Below are 21,547 nucleotides of genomic sequence, written 5' to 3'. Positions count from 1 at the left end.
ACAGGGAAGGGAGCCTCTTGAACCCTCTTACATAGTGGGGCATGTGGCCTCAGCCGCCAGAGAACAAAACCTGACTCCTTTATTCAATGACGGGGAGAGCAGTCAGGTATGCTTCTCGTGGGACCCGCATCGAGGCGCCAGGGCCTGTCTACTCCGTTGTGATAGACTCGCCTCAATTGGAGTTCGTAAGGGGAACTCCACTTGGTCCTGAAAGTCGCTCTGAACGTCTCTGCTCTCAGCTCTGTCCCTTCCATTTACGTTCTCCTTTGACCTTTCCTAGTCTCTGGATCAGGGGGGCAAGCTGTGGGTTTCCTGTTACGATTTAATAATCTTTCCTATTTTATTTTAAATCAAAGGGTCTTAAAAATGATTTTGTTCGGAATATTTTGTGGACATTTGAAGACATACATATGTTGGTTGGCTCCAACATGCCTATATTTGGAGGAGGCAGATACCCTGCCGTCAGCTTACGTCTCAGGTAAACCAAAGTTGTGCCCTTTAGAATCTGTCCCTCCTGCTTTCCCTTCTCTGTTGGGGCGGCACCCATCACCTTTTTCTAGTTTTTTCTTTTTATCATCCCCCTTCTGTCACCAGTTGAAATGGCGCAGGAAGGAAGGAGCTGTTTCAGCGAGTGCTGAAAGCCCTAAACCTGGTTTTCGTCTCCGTCCTTGATGAATGGAGTCAGATCTGCTGTACCCGCCTAGTCCGTGTCACCTGCAGTTTATGAAAAGAATACAGATTTATTCGATTAGTGAGGGAGGTGGTTCCAGCGGCCTGTTAGTGCCTTGGGAGCATTTCCCTTAATGGTGCAGGCGTGTGTGTCACGTCAACCAGCGTGGATTCTGACCTGGATGTGTCATGTGTGGTGGTCAGTCTCTCCCTTCAGGCTAAGGAGCGTGCTGCTGGCCCACAGTCACCTGCTGCTGTCTTTTCCGCTGTCCCTCCTGAGAACTTCCAGGTATCAGATAGGCAAGCAGAGCTGATGGAAGGTGTTCAGTATGACACGCCACGTGCGCTGTGTGTGCATAGCTCATCAGCAGAGAAAGTTACATGGCGGTTTCCATCTAGGGAGCATAGCTTAAAATAGTTAAATGAGAAAAATAAGTGTCAGATGATTCATTATGAAACATCTCAATTAAACCAAATAACTCTAGAAATGTATATTTTTAGGGATAACAACAAACCAATTAATGTGCTAACTGGAATTGACTGTTGGTTGGACAACTTGATATGCAATGTACCAGAGCTTGTGATGTGTTTCCATGTAAATGGAATTGTACAGGTAAGACACAGTGTGAGTTTTCTAATAATCCGTCAAGAACAAATTGGTGCAGAGAGTAGCCTATCAAAATTTTTAAGGCCCTTAAAATCTAAGGTGGATTTTTGGCAGGGAAGGTAGCTGTAAATATACTGAAATTTGAATATTTTCACATTTGAGTTCATAGAATTCTAGATATTACAGGAGTATAATGCTACAGGTGGTCTGGGAGGGGGTCATACATATACTAGACCTATATTTGTAGCCATAGAACTCTAATTTTAATGCCAGGCACCTGAAGTAGTTATTTGACAGTGTCTAAACAGTGGTCAGTACACGACTATGTACTCGGTTTATGAAAAGGTAGGGAAAGGCCGCAGTACCTGCAGAAAGTAGATAGCATACACAGCAAATGGCTGTTGAGCGTGTTCCATTTATGAGGCACTTTGTCCCCATTATAAATGTTGGGGGACATGAAGAATAAAGTGTGGTCTTTACTCAGAAGGATGTACTCTGGTAGGAACTACAGTGAGCAAAGAGAAAATCAGAGATGATAGATGAAGTATTGGAAGTGTAATACACACACGGGAGTCTGGATGTTTGTAGAAGGGGGACATCACTTCTGTTATCTGAAAGACAGACTCCCTGGAAGAAGTGACATTTGAACTGGGTCTTGAATGATAGATAGCATCCCAAGAATAAGAGGTGGGTTTTAAGATGAGTGTTAGTAAATGAGGGATTGGTAATAAATCCAGCTAGGGAATACAGGAATCCTGTAGCAGAATAGCAGAAAGATTGGGAAAGTCATAGCCAAGTAGTAGAGAGCCTTGGAGGCTGAGCTGAGGAGTTTCGACTCGGTTTAGTTGGTTATCTGGAACCAGTGGCAGCTTTGCATCAGGGATGTGAAATGACTGTTGGAATATTAATTTGGAGCTGGCATGGAGTACAGGCTGGGAGGCATGCAATGTAATTAATGTACTCATACTATATGATGTTCTCACACTCAGTCAATACTAAGAGTTGATAGCAGCCGGGCTAGTGGTTTATTGAGTGCATTTTTGTCCCAAGCACTGTGCTAAGTGCTTTTCAGGCGTTCCCTTATTGGTTGCTTGTATTGGCTCTTAGCTGTCTGTGTGCTGTTACTCCTTTATGATGGAGAGGGAAACGTGAGGATCAGGGAGCTCAAGTGAGTCACACAGAGCCACCTTGCTAGTAAGTGGTGGTGTCAGTGTGACCGAGATCATGCATTTAACATTGTACTGCAGCCCAGCAATGCTTAAACTGCAGTGTGCATAGATTCCCCTGTGAACTCTAAAAATCCACTTGCTTGGACCCATTGTATTTCAGAATGGATGAGAGCTTTAAGGTTCTGATTTGCACCCTTGGTTGGAAACCACTGTTACACTGTCACCCTAAAAGGCAGCATTTAATGTGAGGTTGTGAGTGAGGAGAAGGAAGGGCCAAAAGAAATTCCAGGGTTCAGGGGTTCAGAGACTAGATTCATGGTGGTTTCATTGCCTGAGATGGGGATGTCCAATTGGTTTAGGCGAGAAAGGTGTTATGTCTGTTTTATCATGTGTTCAGTTTGAGGAAAGCGTTAGAATGCCCAGTGAGCCTTTTGGAGTCGCAGGCAGTAGAGAGGGTGGGCTAGATCCTGCTGGAGTTCATCACTGACGGACGCTGTTGGACTCACACGTTGAGCCTTTCCCCGTGCCGGTGAAAAGGAGAGGGACTTTGGGCAGAGGGAGGGGGACCAGAATAATGCTGAGAGGCCTCTAGATGAACCAGAGGAGGAAAACCAACCTTGGGAGACTGTTTGGTCTTACTTCCCAGTTTACATGAAGTTGCTAGCCTTAGAGTACTTCAGAAAATGTGGTAAGAGGGGTTAGGAAGTGTGAACAGAAGACAGGCTAGAAAACAAATGAGTGTTTTTAAAATAGGGGTAGTAATGTCCATGCAGCGTTACTCTTGTTGCTGCCTCCCCACCCCAGCTCCATTTCTGTGAAGGGATGGGGTCCGTAACTCCAGGGGAGGAGTCGTGTCTCCTGGAGAAACCACCCGGGCACTCCAGTGTTTCAGGGAACACCTGCTGGGTGAGTCTGCCCGGTGTGCTGTCTTCTCCCCGTGAGAGCCACTGGGGTGGACTCAGCGAAGCAGTACCGGGAGGCTTGGCCTGCAGGAGGGCAGAGATGAAACCACGTCTGCATTTGTGGCTCCGCATCTGGTGACGACTCTCCCTCGAGAGTTGCTCCTGTTGCGAATCAGCAGCGTTGCCGACGGCTGTGCCAGACCCCATTGGGGTGCTGGAGCTGTAACAAGATGGAAAAGTCCTGGTTCCGTCTCGTTCGTGGGCGTGCATCCCTGCTTGCAGGCTTGGCGTGCTTTGCTTGCTCTGTAATAAGAGGGGTTGGTGCCCAGGTGTTCTCTGAAGCTGTCTTCCATCTGTGTTTTACAGAAGTACGAAATGATCAAGACAGAAGAGATCCCCAATCTGGAAAACTCTAATTTTTCTACAAAAGTTATAAAAGACATTGCACAGAATATTTTATCATTTCTGAAATCTAATTGTACCAAAGAAGGACATACCTATTGGCTATTTAAAGGTGAGCTAATTCTCAAATGAATAACAGTTGATTTGAGTGACTGCTAGAAAATGAGGTTGCTTGGTCGGTCTGTTTTTCAGCAAGCGGCAGTGACATAGTGAAGCTCTACGACCTCACCACTCTCTGCGAAGAGACCGAAGACAAGTACCAAAACCCGTTCACGATGCCGGTTGCTGTTCTCTTGTATAAGTGAGTGCTGGCAGGAGTGGAAATGGGAAGTGGCCTTTTCTAAAACTTCCACGTGGACAGCCACACCATCGAAGCTGATTAAATACATTAGGTTTTCATAGCCTGACAAAGTGTATATGTGTATACACAATACAGAGTATACCAAAATACACTTGGGGTGGGGGGTAAAATACAGTACTTCGTTGTGGCCACGGCCCTTAGTTATGTTGGGAGGAAAGGGGAGCACGCGTAGACTTGAGGCTTTCAGAGAGAGATGGATGTATGGGGAATAAAGTTGACATGTACTTTTCTTTTAGAGTTGCTTGCAACATGATGATGAAGAAAAATCAAAATAAGAAACACTATGGGACCATCAGAACATTGCTTCTTAACTGTGTTAAATTGTTGGACAAAAGCAGACATCCTCAAGTAAGATGAACATTTCTATTATCTGAAAAACACGCTAGCGTCTGATGGAGAACTGTTACCAACCAGACCTCAAAGCCCCTCACCCCGTCTGTGGCTTTCCTCCCTGTGGTGGCCAGGAACCACACGTGCCTATTGAGCACTGAAAATGTGCTCACCTCTGGATTGAGGTGTGCTTTAACTGTAAAATAACACTGAATTGGAAGATTGTGTGTTTCTATATATTACTTATTTGTTGAATGACGTTAAAATTAAATTAACCAGATTTTTAATGTGGTCAGTAGAACATTTAAAATTTTCTCTGTGGCTCCTGTCATGTTCCTCTTGAGTGACGCTGTCCTGTTATGTGGAGCTCGTGTGTAGTGCTTTTCCCGTTTTCTCATGACTTGGAGATGGGAATCTGTTTTGTAGGATCTTCAGATCTGTTTGCATAAATAGGTCTTGTTAATCACTGTTAGCTTAAATAAGGTTCACGTCCCATTCCTCAGTATATGATAAGATCATCTTTTAAAATACCCTCTCAGTCACGGGCTCCCCAACTCTACACCATGTGTACCCACAATTGTCTGAGTTAGACAACTGAGTGTTTTGATGAGAGGACAATTGTAGCCTTTTTAAATCAGAAAAGGTCTGTAGTGTGCTCAATTTCTTCTTTAAAGATCCAAGTTAATATTTATTGTAGCCATGTCCAGTTTAGAGATAGTTTATCCTAGAGACCTGTTTTTGCAGTGGCTTTTAGAGGATATTGAATAGTTAGAAAGTGATGTGTTAGAACTATATGTTACATGTCTGTGATTAAGAATCACTTTAGTAACAAGTAGTAGAGTGGAGTAAATAGTATATAAACCTGCCCATCCTAAGAGATGCCATGATGGACCCGCCCCTCGTTTAGCATGTGGGAGGTGTTCCCCTGGAACCATAGATCGCATGGTAGATCTCAGTTCCCTGTTAAACTTGGTGATTTATAGCTATGGAGTGAAATACTGGTTTCTCAGTAGATAGGATACTTGATAATATAGTTAAGACACTCTGTGCCTGAGAACTTTCTCCAGTGAAATATAGTTGTCACCTTTTTTTAGAGTGAGAGCTGGGGATGGAATAATTTTGGAAAATAAACATATCCACCATGAGACTTTGACAGAGGACATTCAGAGTATGGTAACCTTGAATCACTGGGGACACTTCTGTGCATATTACAGTCTGTGGTGGAAACAGCCTGTTTGTGGGTCTCCTAAAACTTGTTGGTGCAGTAGTAAAACTCAGTCCACTTTAGAATGCTCAAGTCTGATTAGTAAAACTCAGTCCACTTTAGAATGCTCAAGTCTGATGACATGCATATTTTTTTCTTTTTGTAAGATTATTGCTTCAGCCAATTACATGCTTTCAGAACTTTTTCAATTGGATGAACCTAAAAAGGAAGAAAGTTCAGAATCTCCCTTCAACGAGAATTCTGATGAAAGTTACAGTGAAGAGGAGGAGGAAATGGGGGACAGCGATGAGAACGGGTCCCACAGCACCGGTTCCGACCCTCCGGATGACAGCAAGGCGGTGGCTATCATTAAGTCTGTTGGCGAGCTGTCGGTTCCAGAAAAATACAAATCCATTCATCAGATCAGAGTGAGTGAGCATGAGTAAATCTGTACTGAAGTGGTACCAGTGGAGAAATGGACAGCTGTTCATTAATTAGTTAGCCTCTCAGATGGCATTGCTGCAGTCAGTCCTTCGTGGTCATTAGCTTTATGAATTCTAAAACTTGGTTTTATAATTGTCCCAGGGTAATTGATCCAGGGTAAAAGATCGCATGTGAACTTTTGGTGGACAGCTATGTAAAGCACACATCAGTGTATCAATGTGTACGTGGGAGATTTTCCTTTCCAGTCACCAGTCGTAGTTGGGGGGAGGGGGTGATCCGTATGTGCTACAGGAGAGTCCTTTCTCAGTGACTCGGGCCACATCATTCAGGTGGGACGTGTCTCTGGTCGGCTCAGGGCCCCGGTAGACCCTAACAGCTTCCTGCTCTCCAGGTTTCCGTTGCTGTGGAATGTGTTGTCTGTCCTTCTCCCACCAGTCTTTTTCAGGCAATTCGCTGCTGTTTCAGCCACCTAAACTGTAATTATGTGTAGTCCTGCCTCCCTGGGATCAGATCCAGGTCAGCCTTAAAAGAGTGCTGGCTGTTCCTTGAACTGAAATATAGTCAATTGTAGATACTTTTAATCTAAGCTCTGAGTTTAACTTTCAGATGGAAACTTGATATTGCAATAGGTTTATAGGGGACTCCTCTGTCCCCCTAAAGCAGGGGCCCCAAACTTTTTACACAGGGGGCCAGTTCATTGTTCCTCAGACCGTTGGAGGACTGGCCTATAAAAAAACCTATGAACAAATCGCTATGCACACTGCACATATCTTATTTTAAAGTAAAAAAACAAAACGGGAACAAATACAATATTTAAAATAAAGAACAAGTAAATTTTTTTTTAATTTTTATTTTTACAGAAACAGAGAGTCAGAGAGAGCGATAGATAGGGACAGACAGGAATGGAGAGAGATGAGAAGCATCAATCATCAGTTTCTCGTTGCAACACCTTAGTTGTTCATTGATTGCTTTCTCATATGTGCCTTGACCATGGGCCTTCAGCAGACCGAGTAACCCCTTGCTCGAGCCATCGACCCTGGGATCAAGCTGGCGAGTTTTTTGCTCAAGCCAGATAAGCCTGTGCTCAAGCTGGAGACCTCGGGGTCTCGAACCTGGGTCCTTCCACATCCCAGTCCGATGCTCTATCCACTGCGCCACCGCCTGGTCAGGCAGAACAAGTAAATTTAAATCAACAAACTGACCAGTATTTCAATGGGAACTATGCTCCTCTCACTGCCACCAGTGAAAGAGGTGCCCCTTCCAGAAGTGTGGTGGGGACAGGATAAATGGCCTCAGGGGGCTGCAGTTTGGGGACCCCTGCTCTAAAGCATCGTCTGTCTTTCCCACCCTCTCTCCTTTCACTTCCCCACATGTACTCGCACCACGCACCTCTTCTCTGTCTCTCAAGCTCATCGAGCTCATGCCCGTCCCAGGGCGTTGGCATTCGCCATTCCTTTTGCCGGAACTTGGCCTGCCCCAGATCTTCTCATGGTGCCTTTTTCTATGCCTCCCGTCTTGACTGGCATGTCCTCTTCTCCAGGAGACCTCCCCTGGCCACTCCAGCCAGAGCATGCTCTGTCCGTTCCTCTGCAGAGGGGTCTGTACCTGAAGTTTTTGTGTCTGCCCGTCTCCCCTCACTGGAGTGCAGGCTCCCTGCAGGCGTGCACACATCTTACCACACCTCAGACACATCACGGGAGCTTGTTGGGTGCTTGGCTGAGTGACTGCAGGAGAGGTTGCTTCCTGCCCATCTGAATGTCAGTGCACCTCCATCATGAACCCCTCGGGAGCATAAAAAACAGTTTTTCTCATTAGAAACAGAATTATTGGTTGTGGAAGTGACATGTATTTGGGAAACTGCATTGTCACACAAGACCCTGGGTGTTTATGAAGCAATTAGATGATAAAGATGTAGTGATATATGAGTTTACAGGTCTTTACAGAGACAACACTTTCTGTCACTCTGAAGCACTCAGAAATGCAGTTGTCATGTTCATACAAAAGTGTTTTAGTCGGCTTTGCCTTCACGGTGTCCTTTCTGAAACATGGAGTCAGTGTGGCTGCAGAGCCCCGGCCCAGCCCTGACTCCTGTGTCCTTGGATGGACTGCTCCTCTGTGCTTGCTTCTCTTCTGCAGTGGGCGGGATCCCAGGGCGGGGCTCTCTGACGGACAGCGCCTGGCAGGGCCCTTGCACACAGTACATTTAGTACAGGGGTCCCCAAACTACGGCCCGGGGGCCGCATGCGGCCCCCTGAGGCCATTTATCCGGCCCCCGCCGCACTTCCAGAAGGAGCACCTCTTTCATTGGTGGTCAGTGAGAGGAGCATAGTTCCCATTGAAATACTGGTCAGTTTGTTGATTTAAATTTACTTGTTCTTTATTTTAAATATTGTATTTGTTCCTGTTTTGTTTGTTTTTTTACTTTAAAATAAGATATGTGCAGTGTGCATAGGGATTTGTTCATAGTTTTTTTTTATAGTCCGGCCCTCCAATGGTCTGAGGGACAGTGAACTGGCCCCCTGTGTAAAAAGTTTGGGGACCCCTGATTTAGTAGACGGAGGTTGTCAGCTGGCTTTGCCCCTAATTAAGCATATAAGGTATACAGTGAGACCATTGGTGGTTCTTGTTAACTTATTGCTAAATTGATGATATTGTGAACTATGTTACCAGGTATCAGTGCTAATTAGAAGTTGAGCTGACCTAGTAGACTAGGTGTACATTTATCTAAAATGTTACTACTCACACTCACTATTTTGTAATAGAATCATTTAAAAAATTTTAAGCGCTTAAAACAGCATGTATGCCAGAAGATCTTTTTGTCAAGCAGGATTTGTGTTGAAGATGCTTATTATATCAATTTAGTCAGCAGTCACAATAGTACATTAACCTTACTACCTCACTGAGCTGACTGCACAAGCCCATTTTGAAGTTATGGTGTGTGGAGGTTGAGGAACTCCCAGGCGCTAAGAGCTGTGGACTGGTCACATGGGGAGTGTGTAATGACTGTACCTGTCTGTTTCTGCAGCCCAGCTGTGCGTTTCCTGTCTGCCATGACACAGAAGAACGCTGTCGACTTGTGCTTAGTTATGTTCTGGAGGTACATTTGGGGTTTAGTCTTCGCTATTAGGTAAAATTGGTACTTGATATGCAAATAGCATTTGTTTGTTGGTGTCTGAATGATACTCGGCCATGATCTTTTTCCCCTTAAGCATAAAGTGAAAATTAGTTTCTCCCAACTCTTTTGGGTCAAATGTAGTTTTTAAAGTCTGTCTCAAAATAGAAACTCTCCTAACTGTATGCAGTAGTGTCGATGCTGCCTTATATTTAGTTTGTAGTTGATCTCAGTTACATGTACAGTTAATGTTTCTCCTTTTCTTAAAGGGTTTAAAGTCTGTGGATAGCAGCATGAAGAAGGAAAGCGACCTCCCTGCAGCTGACCCCAGCACCCCGATCCCATTAAAATATGAAGATGAATCTGCAAGAGGGGGCCCTGAGGGTCTAGAGAAGCAGATGGCCTTGTTCTTGGACAAAAGTACGTGGAATTGATGTTCAGATCAGGCCTTTTCAATAGAATAGTGTACACACCACTCCTTTAACAACGGAGGCTGGTGGCAGTTACGGCATTCACTGGCAGGGATTCAGGAAAAGGGTAGTGTGGGAATGGGAAGTAGGGGAAGGACCCTTTCACTGAAAACATCAAACAGAGCAGGAGCACTTGGATCCTTCCTGGGTGACTAGTAGGAGCACACGGAACCTGCCTCTTCCTGGCACCCACTGTGGACTAGTGCCTCCAGCGGCTGGGTCCTCCGGAGCTTGTACTGCCTCAGGAAGAGCAGGCGAGCGTCAAGAGCACCCGAGGAACCGGACTTCTAGCTCCAGACCCTGCTGGGCTGGGGTGGGGGGTTCCCTTTGGTGAGCCTTGTTTTCTCTCAAAGTGGAGACAGTATCATGCCTACTTTAAAGGTCTGTTAGTGGATTAAATGATTATGTGGACTGTTTGGACCAGTACACATCATAAGCACCCCCAAAGCCTTAGCCATGGTTACCTCGTGGTGCTTGAATAAGCTAGCAATGTCACAGTTAATCCTTTCTGTTCCTCGGGAACGTCACTCCATGAGGAGCACACAGACTTGGCAGTAAACGTCCGGGCTTATTTTCTTCTGAGTTATGTTTTTTTTCCAGCTTATCCCTTCTTCCTTTTAAAATCAGTTTTAGTTGTTTAGAAAAGTGCTTTGAAAGCCTGTATGTTTGGAAGAATGCCAAGTGGTTTGAGATTTTTTCCTTCATGAACATAACTGGGGGGGTCCCCAGCACCTGTGTAGCTCTTCTGTGCCAGCCCTGGCCCTGACTGCAAGGAGGAGAACCACCCAGGACATTAGACATTTCTGTGCTGTGCTCTGTCTCTCCCTCCGTCCCTGCCTGCCCCCCCCCCTCCCCCAGCTGTTGAAAGTCCTGCTCGTGTTCAAGGTCTCCACGCTCACCTTTCCCCACTGAAGCCTACCACAGTGAGCTTTGTTGAACAGGCTTGTACACAGACACAGTTGTGAGCCAGAACTTCACCGTACTCACCTCTGGTTTTCTCCCCGTGCCTCACACATAGAATGTGTGCAGTGGTGGGGGGAGGAAACACTTGCACAGATACAAGCACAGTAGCGGCTGTTCTGTTCATTGCTTTGAAGGACTTACGTGTTGTAACTGATCAAAGAAACAGAGCTCTGGAGGCTGGGAGCTGGGGGAGAGTGGTTCCCACAACATTTTGTTCTTACCTCTGAGACTGCACTTCCGTTTTGTTGTGGTTTATGTCATCAGCCTGTCTCCACCTCGAGTCTTTGACTCCTCAAGGGTGGGAGCCGAGTGACTTCCTGTCATTGTTTCTGGCGCTTAGCATAGTACTTGGCAGAGAGTGATGTTGGATGAAGGAGGTGGTGGCCAGACTTTAAGTAAGGAACATCTCTGATAGAGGGAACAGTCCTCTAAGACAGGAGATGGGAGGAGCAGGCCTCTGTAGGCAACGAGCAATAACGTGACCTTGGCTAATGGACAGTCGGGTGGGTGCTGGGAGGTAAGGCTGAAAGATGCAGCGTAGGAGGTGGGCTGAGGTGTTTAGACACAACTTCGTAAGTGGTGAGAGGCCACTTGCACGTTTTAGAAGGGGTTCTGCTGTGATCAAAGCTGTGCTCTGAGAGGGGAAACTTGCTGGCAGGTTGATGTGTAGACTGGACAGAGGAGGCAGGTGTCAGTCGTGAGCTCAGTCACAAAGTGACCCTGAAAGGAATCTCAAGTGAGCCTCTGTTGAAACATTGTGGTTTTACTCCATTGTGGTTAGTAGTAAGGCGTGTTGTTTACCTGTCATGTGACAATAGTGCCTGCGCCTAGAGTGTTTCTAATAAGAAACAAATTATTTTTTATGGTGAGACTTACAATCAAATAAAATGTGCTGCTTTTTCCCCCGTGTCATAGTGGGCTCCCTTCAGAAGGGTAATTATTCCAGCCAATCTGGAATGATCCCTGGTTCTTGGCAACATAAAATGAAACTGCAGCTGATTCTCAAGTCATCAAAGGCCTATTATGTTTTGTCTGACGCTGCCATGAGCCTTCAGAAGTACGGAAGAGCCTTACGATACATTAAGTTGGCTTTGCAGAGCCACGGTGAGTCGCCGTGAGTGGACGTGTCTAACAGGCACTGGGAGGGAGAGCGGGAGACATCTGAATCATTGTAAAACTTGGCTCCTGCTTCTGCCGTAAAATTTAATTTTATAACAACTCTTTTTGTGTTACCTAGGCTTTATATTTTCTGCTCTAAGTGGGTTAATATGTCTTCATTTTGAAATACATGAAGCCATGTTTGTTTAATATCTGACAAAAAGTAAACTTAAAGTAGAAACAGTGGTACAAAGCGTTCAGCTGGTAGCAGATTGTCTTAATACTTCCTGTGTGCATTCATTTCCCCCCCGCCCACCCTTTCCCCTAGATACTTACTGCTGCCTCTGCACCAACATGCTGTCAGAGGTGCTGCTCTTCCTCTCTCAGTACCTGACCCTCTGTGGCGACATCCAGCTGATGCTGGCCCAGAACGCAAACAACAGGGCGGCGTACCTCGAGGAGTTTCATTACCAGACCAAAGAGGACCAGGAGATCCTGCACAGCCTCCATAGGGAGTCCAGCTGTCAAGGTAGGCAGTGGGGCCCTGGCCGGTTGGCTCAGTGGTAGAGCGTCAGCCTGGCGTGCAGAAGTCCCGGATTCGATTCCCGGCCAGGGCACACAGGAGAAGCGCCCATCTGCTTCTCCACCCCTCCCCCTCTCCTTCCTCTCTGTCTCTCTCTTCCCCTCCCGCAGCCGAGGCTCCATTGGAGCAAAGATGGCCCGGGCACTGGGGATGGCTCCTTGGCCTCTGCCCCGGGCGCTAGAGTGGCTCTGGTCGCAACAGAGCGACGCCCCGGAGGGGCAGAGCGTCGCCCCTGGTGGGTGTGCCGGGTGGATCCCGGTCGGGCGCATGCGGGGGTCTGTCTGACTGTCTCTCCCCATTTCTGGCTTCAGAAAAATACAAAAAAAAAAAAAAAAAAAAAAGGTAGGCAGTGGGACACCCAGCCCGGCCGGGCCTGGTGGGGAGTGTCTAGGAAAGGGGTCGACATGGAGCGGTCACCCCGGGGCGCCCGGTCCGCCCGGGCCTGGTGGGGAGTGTCCAGGAAAGGGGCCGCCGTGCTCGTGTTTTGGTATTGCTTTGCTTTGTTTCCTTTATTTCTTCATTTTAATGTTGAGCGTAATCCTGTGTATTTGTATATGAAATGCTTTTGAAGTATTTTATAATTACTGATTATACAGCTAGGACTAACTGTAAAACGAGCTCTAATCCTGCCCTAGCCAGATAGCTGAGTTGGTTTAGATCAGGGGTAGTCAACCTTTTCATACCTACCGTCCACTTTTGTATCTCTTGTTAGTAGTAAAATTTTCTAACCACCCACCGGTTTCACAGTCATGGTGATTTATAAAGTAGGGAAGTAACTTTACTCTATAAAATTTATAAAGCAGACTTACAGCAAGTTAAAGCATATAATAATAATTACTTACCAAGTACTTTATGTCAGATTTTCGCTAAGTCTGGCAGAATAAATCTTTATAAAACAACTTACTATAGTTAAATCTATCTTTTTATTTATACTTTGGTTGCTCTGCTACTGCCCACCATGAAAGCTGGAACACCCACTAGGGGGCGGTAGGGACCAGGCTGACTACCACTGGTTTCGAGCGTCTGCCCGAGCCTGGAGGTTAACTGGTTTGATCCCCATTCAGGGCACACAGAGCAACAGATCAGTGTTCCCCTTTCTCTCTCTCTCGCTCTCGCTCTCTCTCTCGCTCTCTCCGCCCCCCCTTACTCTCTAAAACAGCGGTTCTCAACCTGTGGGTCGCGACCCCGGCGTTTTGGTCGTTCAACCCCCTCCAGGGTCGCGACCCACAGGTTGAGAACCACTGCTCTAAAATCAATAAATTAAAAACAAAACAAGCTCTAAGACAGTTGTGTCGGTCATCTTCGATACTGTGTCGTGAAGTGCTGTGTTATGCTCGTACGTGGTCTGAGTCATTGCTCTCTGCCTCCTACCTATACCCAGAGAAGTCCTTGGGGAGGAGATGGAGTATTTCCTCTCCCTAACTGCTCATTGTATCTTAATAGGCATGATGAGAGATTCTCATGTGTTTTCACTACTCTTGTTATATTAATCTGATTTAAAGTTCTTTGTGAGAGTGAGGCTCTCTCGTGTACATATTTGAGGGTCTCTAGCAGGAGTGCTACCCTTTTCCCCCTGGAATTTGGGCTCTGAGTTTACTCCATCCCCACTAGGTGGCGGGTCTGAGTCTTTGAGAGCTCATCTAGCAACTTCAGGGAGTCAAAGGGACATTGGCGAACTGAAATGCACGCAGCTGCCTCTGGGGGCAGTCAGAGCTTTATTTCAAGAACTACTTCCACTTATTAAAAGGAAAACGTGGTTTACCCTCTGCCCGTAGACAACCTGAGGCCTGTACCAGTAAGCAAGTGTACCTATAAAATCCAGGTCATGGGGATTGTTTGATATTTTTAGGCAGGTCCCAAGAAAATACAGTTTTCTGAATAAAGAGATCTTTACTTCGAAACTAACATTTTTAGTGTTATTAATTGAATCTTAGTATATTTATACTGTATTATGTTTGTTTGTTATATTAGAAGTATCCGGTTACTCAGATGCTAAGGAAGTAGGATTTACATGACTCAGTGATGTTTCCTTTTTTTTTTCTTTCAAGGATTTGCATGGGCAACTGATTTGTCTACAGACTTAGAAAGTCAACTCTCAGTTAGTTGTAAATGTTATGAGGCTGCTCATGAAATCTTGCAATTTAGTGACTTAAAAAGCCAGAACACAGAACACTACGTACAAGTATTGAAGAGAATGGGTAACGTTAGAAATGAAATCGGCGTGTTTTATATGAATCAGGCCGCTGCGCTGCAGAGTGAGAGACTGGGTGAGTATCTCTGGAGTCCTCTCTTGCCTGTCTGTTAGCAAATCACAGTAACTTTATGTGGTTCAGGCAGGGAGCTGTGGCACTTGATTTTACGTTGTGGGTGCTCTGTTAAAAAATCTTTTGTTCTCAAATTCTCAAGAAATCAAATTAGGAAAAAACATTACTTTTCCCTGGAATTCATCATTTCAGTGCCCTCCACACCCCATCTGCTCAGTCAGAAGGGAGCTGGACAGCCACCCCGGGCCAGGCCCGATGCTGGCGGTGTGGTGGCTGCACCCGGCCTCCTCTGGGCAGGAGGATGTGAGTGCCCAGTGTCACACAGGGCCCCGGCACAGATGCTTCATGCTGGGAGAGGGGGCGCCTATGCAAGTTGGGGGTTCTTGGAAGGCTTTAGGGAAGAAGGCGTAGTTTGGGCCATGTCCCGTCAGGTAGGGTGTCAGCAGGCAGGCCTGGGAAAGGGAGGGCTGTGGGCTGTCCCGGCGGAATGGCGGCATCAGGAAGGAACCAGAGCCGTAGTGCCCAGTGGGCGTTTTCAGTGGCGGCGAGCTGGCGTGGTTCATAGACATGGACAGGGCTGCGATGGAGAGCTGTATGAGTTATGTGCTTGTTGATCTGTGAACTGTGCTTGACATTAGGGAGAGAAGGAGTTCATTACTAGTGGGAGAACCTGTGCTTTTTTCAAAAATTTGTCTCATAAACACACATACATACATGCATATATACCGGTACATGCGTGTGTGTGTATGTCTGTGTATAAAACATTGCGAGCCTGGTAGCCTGGGTTTCCACAGGTCTGCTAACACAGTTGTGTTTCTTTGTTTTATGCAGTGAGCAAAAACGTGTCTGCTGCAGAGCAGCAGTTGTGGAAAAAAAGCTTTGCTTGTTTTGAAAAAGGAATTCACAACTTTGAGTCAATTGGTGACGCTACAAATGCTGCCCTTTTGTTGTGTAACACGGGAAGACTCATGCGAATTTGTGCCCAGGCGCACTGTGGCGCAGGGGACGAATTTAAACGTGAATTTTCACCAGAAGAAGGCTTGTATTATAATAAGGTAACACACTGGCTTAAATGTTGGACTTCATCCATTTATCCCTAATTGTCATTAACATTTTTCATTGTTCCACTCAAAGACTATAAAACTAAAATATGGGAAACTGTGGTGACGGCACAGGACTAGACAGACCATGAAAGAACCCTCAGCAGCAGGCCTGGGAGCCCTGAGGGTTTGGTGTTGAAGATGACAGTGAACTGGTAGGAGAAAGATAAGGGTTCAGGGAAGAGTGAATGTCCGACGGGTTAAAGCTCACCTGGGGAGGGGGCTATAGAGGTGCCAGGGGAAATGATGGGAAGAAGACCCTTTCATGGAACGGGCAAGGACTTTGCCAGCATCACACAAGCAGAAATCGTGGACTAAAAGATGGATAAATTTAAGTGTGCAAAAATAAAGTTTTTACATGCACAGCAGCAGACAAAATTGAAAAGCAAGCCACAATCTAGGGAAATATTTATAGTACACAGGATAGGTCAGAGCTTAATAAGCCCTTGCTATATAGCAACTACGAATCACTGAAAGTAAACTGTCCCAATAGAAGAAAGGGCCAAAAATGAACAAAAAAATCTGTATGTTTAAAAAAGTAAATGGTGAATATGTAAGAAAAACTTCCAAATTTAAACTTTTTTGAAATTTAAAAATTGAGTTTCTTTTACTTATCAAATATTTTTTGGCAATATATATATAGTTTGTTTTGTTTTTACAGAGACAGAGAGTCAGAGAGAGGGATAGACAGGAACAGACAGGAACGGAGAGATGAGAAGCATCAATCATCAGTTTTTCGCTGCGACACCTTAGTTCTTCATTGATTACTTTCACATATGTGCCTTGACTGCGGGCCTTCAGCAGACCGAATAAACCCATTGCTCGAGCCAGTGACCTTGGGTCCAAGCTGGTGAACTTTGCTCAAACCAGATGAGCCCGCACTCAAGCTGGCGACCTCGGGGTCTTGACCCTGGGTCCTCTGCATCCTTGTCTGACACACTATCCACTGCGCCACCGCCTGGTCAGGAGGCAAGATATTTTTATCAAAATATTTTTTGGAGAGGGTATTTGAAAACGAGCACACATTTAAATCAAGACTCCCTGACTTTTTATAAGTTGGATTTTATAAAAGACCGTTAGTCCTTGTTTTCAGTAACCGAAAAATCTGAAGAGGTTTTTTGCTTTTAGCAAGAAAGGCAAAAAGCAGTAACGGCATTCAGCCTCTGCTCGCAGTGAGCCATTGCTGAGGCCGTGCACGCAGGAGCAGCGATGTCCCGTGTCCAGTCCCTGTCCCAGCCCCGCTGGCTGCTCCCAGGAAACAACTCGGTGTGTTGGCATCCAGCCCCAGACGGAGAGCTGTGTCTGAGAGCCAGGCTTTATCTGGCTGTCTGTGCATCTGTAAGAGAGACGTGTCCCGAAATACCAGAACATTCAGAGAGCTCCTAAGAGTGTTGCACTTAATGTAAAATAGACGTGACTAAGCGTTTCAGTTGTGGTGAACAAAGTAAGACTGCACTCAATTTTGGGTTGGGAACACTGAATTTTCCACGCTATTGGTCATTGCTTCTGCTTTCTGCTACCTCTGTTCACGTAAGCTTTCGTGGGGACACTCTGGTCTGAGCAGAGACCTGTTCTCAGAGCTGTGTCGGCTGCTCTGGGGATGAACATTCACGGCCTGGTGAAGTTTAGAATAAAAGGCCGAGTGTTTTTTTGTTTTGTTTTGTTTTGTTTTTTGTTTTGTTTTTTGTATTTTTCTGAAGCTGGAAACGGGGAGAGACAGCCAGACTCCCGCACGCGCCCGACTGGGATCCACCCGGCACGCTCACCAGGGGCGAAGCTCTGCCCACCAGGGGGCGATACTCTGCCCCTCCGAGGCGTCGCTCTGCCGCGACCAGAGCCACCCCAGCGCCCGGGGCAGAGGCCAAGGAGCCATCCCCAGCGCCCGGGCCATCCCCGCTCCAATGGAGCCTTGGCTGCGGGAGGGGAAGAGAGAGACAGAGAGGGAAGAGGGGGGGGGTGGAGAAGCAAATGGGCGCCTATCCTATGTGCCCTGGCCGGGAACCGAACCTGGGTCTCCCGCACGCCAGGCCGACGCTCCACCGCTGAGCCAATCGGCCAGGGCCAAGGCCGAGTGTTTTTAAGTGTACGTATACACAAGAGAGGAGGTCGATGCACAAGAGATGTAGAAGTTGCTGCTTAGTGACTGTGATTTGTTGCTTGAACATATGACCACCTGTTTCAGGAGGAGGAGCAGTGGGGGGGAGCTGCCTTTTTTTTTCCTTTATGGCCATTATTTATCCTTAGATTCATCTGTTTTTTTATTTCTTGTTTTATTTGTTATATAAGCGGCAATGCTCCTGTGGAGAGAACACAGACAAAGGAAGCGCCCGAGGGGGCAGCGGGAGGCAGGGAGCACTGTGGCTGCGGGTAGAATAGAAGTGGGCTGGAAACGTGGGGCGAAGGCGGTACCCTTACGTAGCCCCGCCCCAGCCGGTGCAGTTCCCGAGACTTGGAAGGACATGCACTGGGACACAGTGCCCTGGATGCGGTGCGTGCATGTGCGCGCAGGCGCGGAGTTCTGACTGCCCCCTCCCCCCAGGCTGTGGATTACTACCTGAAAGCTCTGCGGTCCCTGGGGACGCGGGACAGGCACCCAGCTGTCTGGGACTCGGTGAACTGGGAGCTGTCCACCACGTACTTCACGATGGCCACGCTGCAGCAGGACTATGCTCCGCTCTCCAGAAAGGCCCAGGAGCAGGTGCGTGTGCCTAGGGGGACAGAGCAGTCCTCACCTGTGGTTCTCCTGACAGGGCATTTCCTCTGACAGTCAGGATGTCAGTGTTTCTGAACTTCCTACTTAAAATTGTGGGCTTATCTCTTTTCTTTGCCTCCCCCTTAAAAATAAATGACCAGATAGAGAAAGAGGTCAGTGAGGCGATGATGAAGTCCCTGAAGCACTGTGACGTGGACTCGGCGTCTGCGCGGCAGCCCCTGTGCCAGTACCGGGCGGCCACCGTCCACCACAGGCTGGCATCCATGTACCACAGCTGCCTCAGGAACCAGGTACCTGCCGCCTCGCCAGCTCATGATCTGGGCCAAGTCCGTTCCGAAGTGTTTGGGGTGCTTTTCTTACATTGCAACATGTATTTGAAATGCCGTCTGTTCCAGTAGCTACTTAGAGAAACGTGGAGTGTAGGCATTCCCCCGTTCGCCTGATGCCGTGTAATTCTCTCCACCATAATTGGGTCTTGGTCTGCAAAGTTGTATATTTGCCTGGGTGTATTACTATTTTGACTTTTTAAAATATACTTAGAAATTATAAGAATAGTTTTTTGTAAATCTTGAAGTACCCATCTCCCATGTTTTAGAATTTTTATTGTGAAATATAGCACACATGTAAAAGTAGGAAATGTATGGGAAGCATGCATACAGATGAATACCAGGAAGCAAGGCCTGCGTCCCTCGCTGTGAGGTTAGGGAGGGGAGAATGGGGTCCCCTGCGGCCTCCCTGTCGAGTTCCTCCGCACCCACCCGAGTAAGCACTGGCCTGGATTTTCTGCTGTGCTCAGACCTTTCGGTTTTTACCACGGAAGCAATACATTCCCGCTTGACTTGCTTGTGAGCCTTGGAGACAAATCATCTCTCCAGACTCTTCTGCGGCTGCATTGCTGTACTCGGCGTCCTGTTGCTGAGATTCTTCGGGCTGGTACCCATGGCTGCTCACTTTCTCAGTCCCGTCGTGTTTGTGAAGTGATCGTGTCACAGTTTATCCACTCACTGATTACTGGACTTGTGGTTGTTTCCCTTTGAGCCTCTTAGAAGTAATCTACCCCGATGAGTCTGTGCTCAGATCCATGTATTTCTAAGAATAATCTGAGACCTAGGCTGAAGGCGCCTTTGTTCAGAAAGGTTGTCTTGCGTCTGCTGGGCGTCCTGGGCTTCCAGTTTCTGAGGGATGGTTTGGTTTTGATTTTCCTCTTAGCTTAGAACCGGGACAACTTATCTTGCACTCCTTTGGGCAAGAGTTTACTTTCAAGTTGCATTAATCCAGAGGTTACTGTCCTTTGAGGTCCAGCTTAATCAGAGAGGATCTCCCTCCTCCTTGCGCTAGCCCTTGACTCTCTCCATTTGCCCAGCCAAGATTCAGGTTTGCATAGAACAGGGGTCCCCAAACTATAGCCCGCGAGCTGCATGCGGCCCCCTGAGGCCATTTATCCGGCCCCCGCCGCACTTCTGGAAGGGGCATCTCTTTCATTGGTGGTCAGTGAGAGGAGCATAGTTCCCATTGAAATACTGGTCAGTTTGTTGATTTAAATTTACTTGTTCTTTATTTTAAATATTGTATTTGTTTCTGTTTTGTTTTTTTACTTTAAAATAAGATATATGCAGTGTGCATAGGGATTTGTTCATAGTTTTTTTTATAGTCCGGCCCTCCAACGGTCTGAGGGATGTTGAACTGCCCCCTGTGTAAAAAGTTTGGGGACCCCTGACCTAGAACATAGATGGCCTAATATATGGTCTACCGGAAAGTTCTGTCCGTTTCTATCACAAGTTTTGACACGTAAGCACGTTTATTTGGTGCATATGTGCCTCTATTTTTATCACTTAATGTATACATACTGACGTAGCAAATTAACTAAAACAAAGTTGATTCACATTAGTCTTATGTGTGAAACGATAGTGTACCCATGGCTACTGATAAAGTTCATTTACGCCACTGTAATTTTTACGAATTTCAACAAGGAAGAAATGCTACAGAAGCATGTCTGTCTCATCTACCATATTCCCCGGACTTCGCACCCTCCTACTATCACTTGTTTTTGTCCTTACAAAATTTTTTGAAGGGCAAAAAATTCAAAAATGAAGAAGATATCAAACAAGCACTGGTTCAATTTTTCGCATCAAAAGATAAAAACAGCCTGACCTGTGGTGGCGCAGTGGATAAAGCGTTGACCTGGAACGCTGAGGTCGCTGGTTCAAAACCCTGGGCTTGCACGGTCAAGGCACATATGGGAGTTGAAGCTTCCTGCTCCTCCCCTCCTTATGTCTGTCTGTCTGTCTCTCTCAATCTCTCTCTCCTCTAAAATGAATATAAATAAAAATAAAAAATAAAAGATAAAAACATTTTTTAAAAATGGGATATACAAATTGCCCTCATGATGGCAAATCATTAATAATGCAATTATATTATTTAATAAAGTTTCCCATAAAGTTTATTGACGGTAAGAAAAATTTGTATTTTGTTTTATTCCAAAAACGGACAGAACTTTCCGGTAGACCTTATACTAACGCCTCAAGGCATAAGCCAGCTTCGGAGCTCCAGGGCACTTCAGTGGGGGAAGACCTGTCTTTTCAGCAAATAGCCTGAGACATGGCTGCCCACAGGCAGAATGGAGTGGGACTCCCACCTCACATCACATACTGAATTACCTGAAACTGGATTGCAGGCCGAAGTGTAAACGCTCACACTAAGACTTCTAGAGCAACAACACACTAGAAAGCTCAGTGGGCAGTGATGCGGGCAGGGGCCTGATTAGGTGGTCACTGTGGAACCCAGGCCTTTGGTGCTTTTACCCCGCCCTGGCTCTAGGTCGGCGACGAGCACCTGCGGAAGCAGCACCGGGCGCTGGCCGACCTCCACTACAGCAAGGCCGTGAAGCTCTTCCAGGTCCTGAAGGACACACCCTGCGAGCTCCTGCGTGTGCAGCTGGAGCGTGTAGCCTTCGCGGAGTTTCAGATGACCGGTGAGTGTCGCTGCCGGGCCCTGGGCCCCTGCCGGGCGGGGGAAAGCCGGCCTCTGGGCCCCTGCTGGGTGGACAGAACACTGTTCTCCCTCTTTCTGCCCAATCATTGGCTTAGGGTAGAGACCAGAAGTCTCCGCACTCTGTGAGTGCTCTTTAAACTTAGAGAAATAGATTAGATTATGTTC

The 21,547-nt window shown here is 46.7% G+C and overlaps 1 protein-coding gene across 4 annotated transcripts in view; it reads left to right on the top strand.

Annotated features, from left to right (window-relative positions):
* The window catches only part of EDRF1 (erythroid differentiation regulatory factor 1), a 35,968-nt gene that overhangs the window by 8,823 nt on the left and 5,598 nt on the right, over window positions 1-21,547 (top strand). For 2 of the 4 annotated variants that reach the window (XM_066354834.1, XM_066354833.1), the window contains exons 7-22: window positions 5-106; window positions 357-478; window positions 1,171-1,282; window positions 3,714-3,861; window positions 3,942-4,050; window positions 4,347-4,458; window positions 5,812-6,072; window positions 9,114-9,185; window positions 9,470-9,620; window positions 11,549-11,737; window positions 12,060-12,260; window positions 14,363-14,581; window positions 15,410-15,633; window positions 18,218-18,376; window positions 18,532-18,681; window positions 21,209-21,362. In XM_066354834.1, coding sequence (XP_066210931.1) covers window positions 5-106; window positions 357-478; window positions 1,171-1,282; window positions 3,714-3,861; window positions 3,942-4,050; window positions 4,347-4,458; window positions 5,812-6,072; window positions 9,114-9,185; window positions 9,470-9,620; window positions 11,549-11,737; window positions 12,060-12,260; window positions 14,363-14,581; window positions 15,410-15,633; window positions 18,218-18,376; window positions 18,532-18,681; window positions 21,209-21,362 — 2,485 coding nt within the window. The remainder of the gene's footprint in view (window positions 1-4; window positions 107-356; window positions 479-1,170; window positions 1,283-3,713; window positions 3,862-3,941; window positions 4,051-4,346; window positions 4,459-5,811; window positions 6,073-9,113; window positions 9,186-9,469; window positions 9,621-11,548; window positions 11,738-12,059; window positions 12,261-14,362; window positions 14,582-15,409; window positions 15,634-18,217; window positions 18,377-18,531; window positions 18,682-21,208; window positions 21,363-21,547) is intronic. The other 2 variants (XM_066354836.1, XM_066354835.1) reach the window with 1 other exon arrangement.

The sequence above is a fragment of the Saccopteryx leptura genome, chromosome 13 (assembly GCF_036850995.1).
Source record: "Saccopteryx leptura isolate mSacLep1 chromosome 13, mSacLep1_pri_phased_curated, whole genome shotgun sequence".
In the NCBI taxonomy this organism is placed as follows: domain Eukaryota; kingdom Metazoa; phylum Chordata; class Mammalia; order Chiroptera; family Emballonuridae; genus Saccopteryx; species Saccopteryx leptura.
Note: the sequence above shows the minus strand (reverse complement) of the source record. Positions and strands in the feature narration are given on the sequence as shown.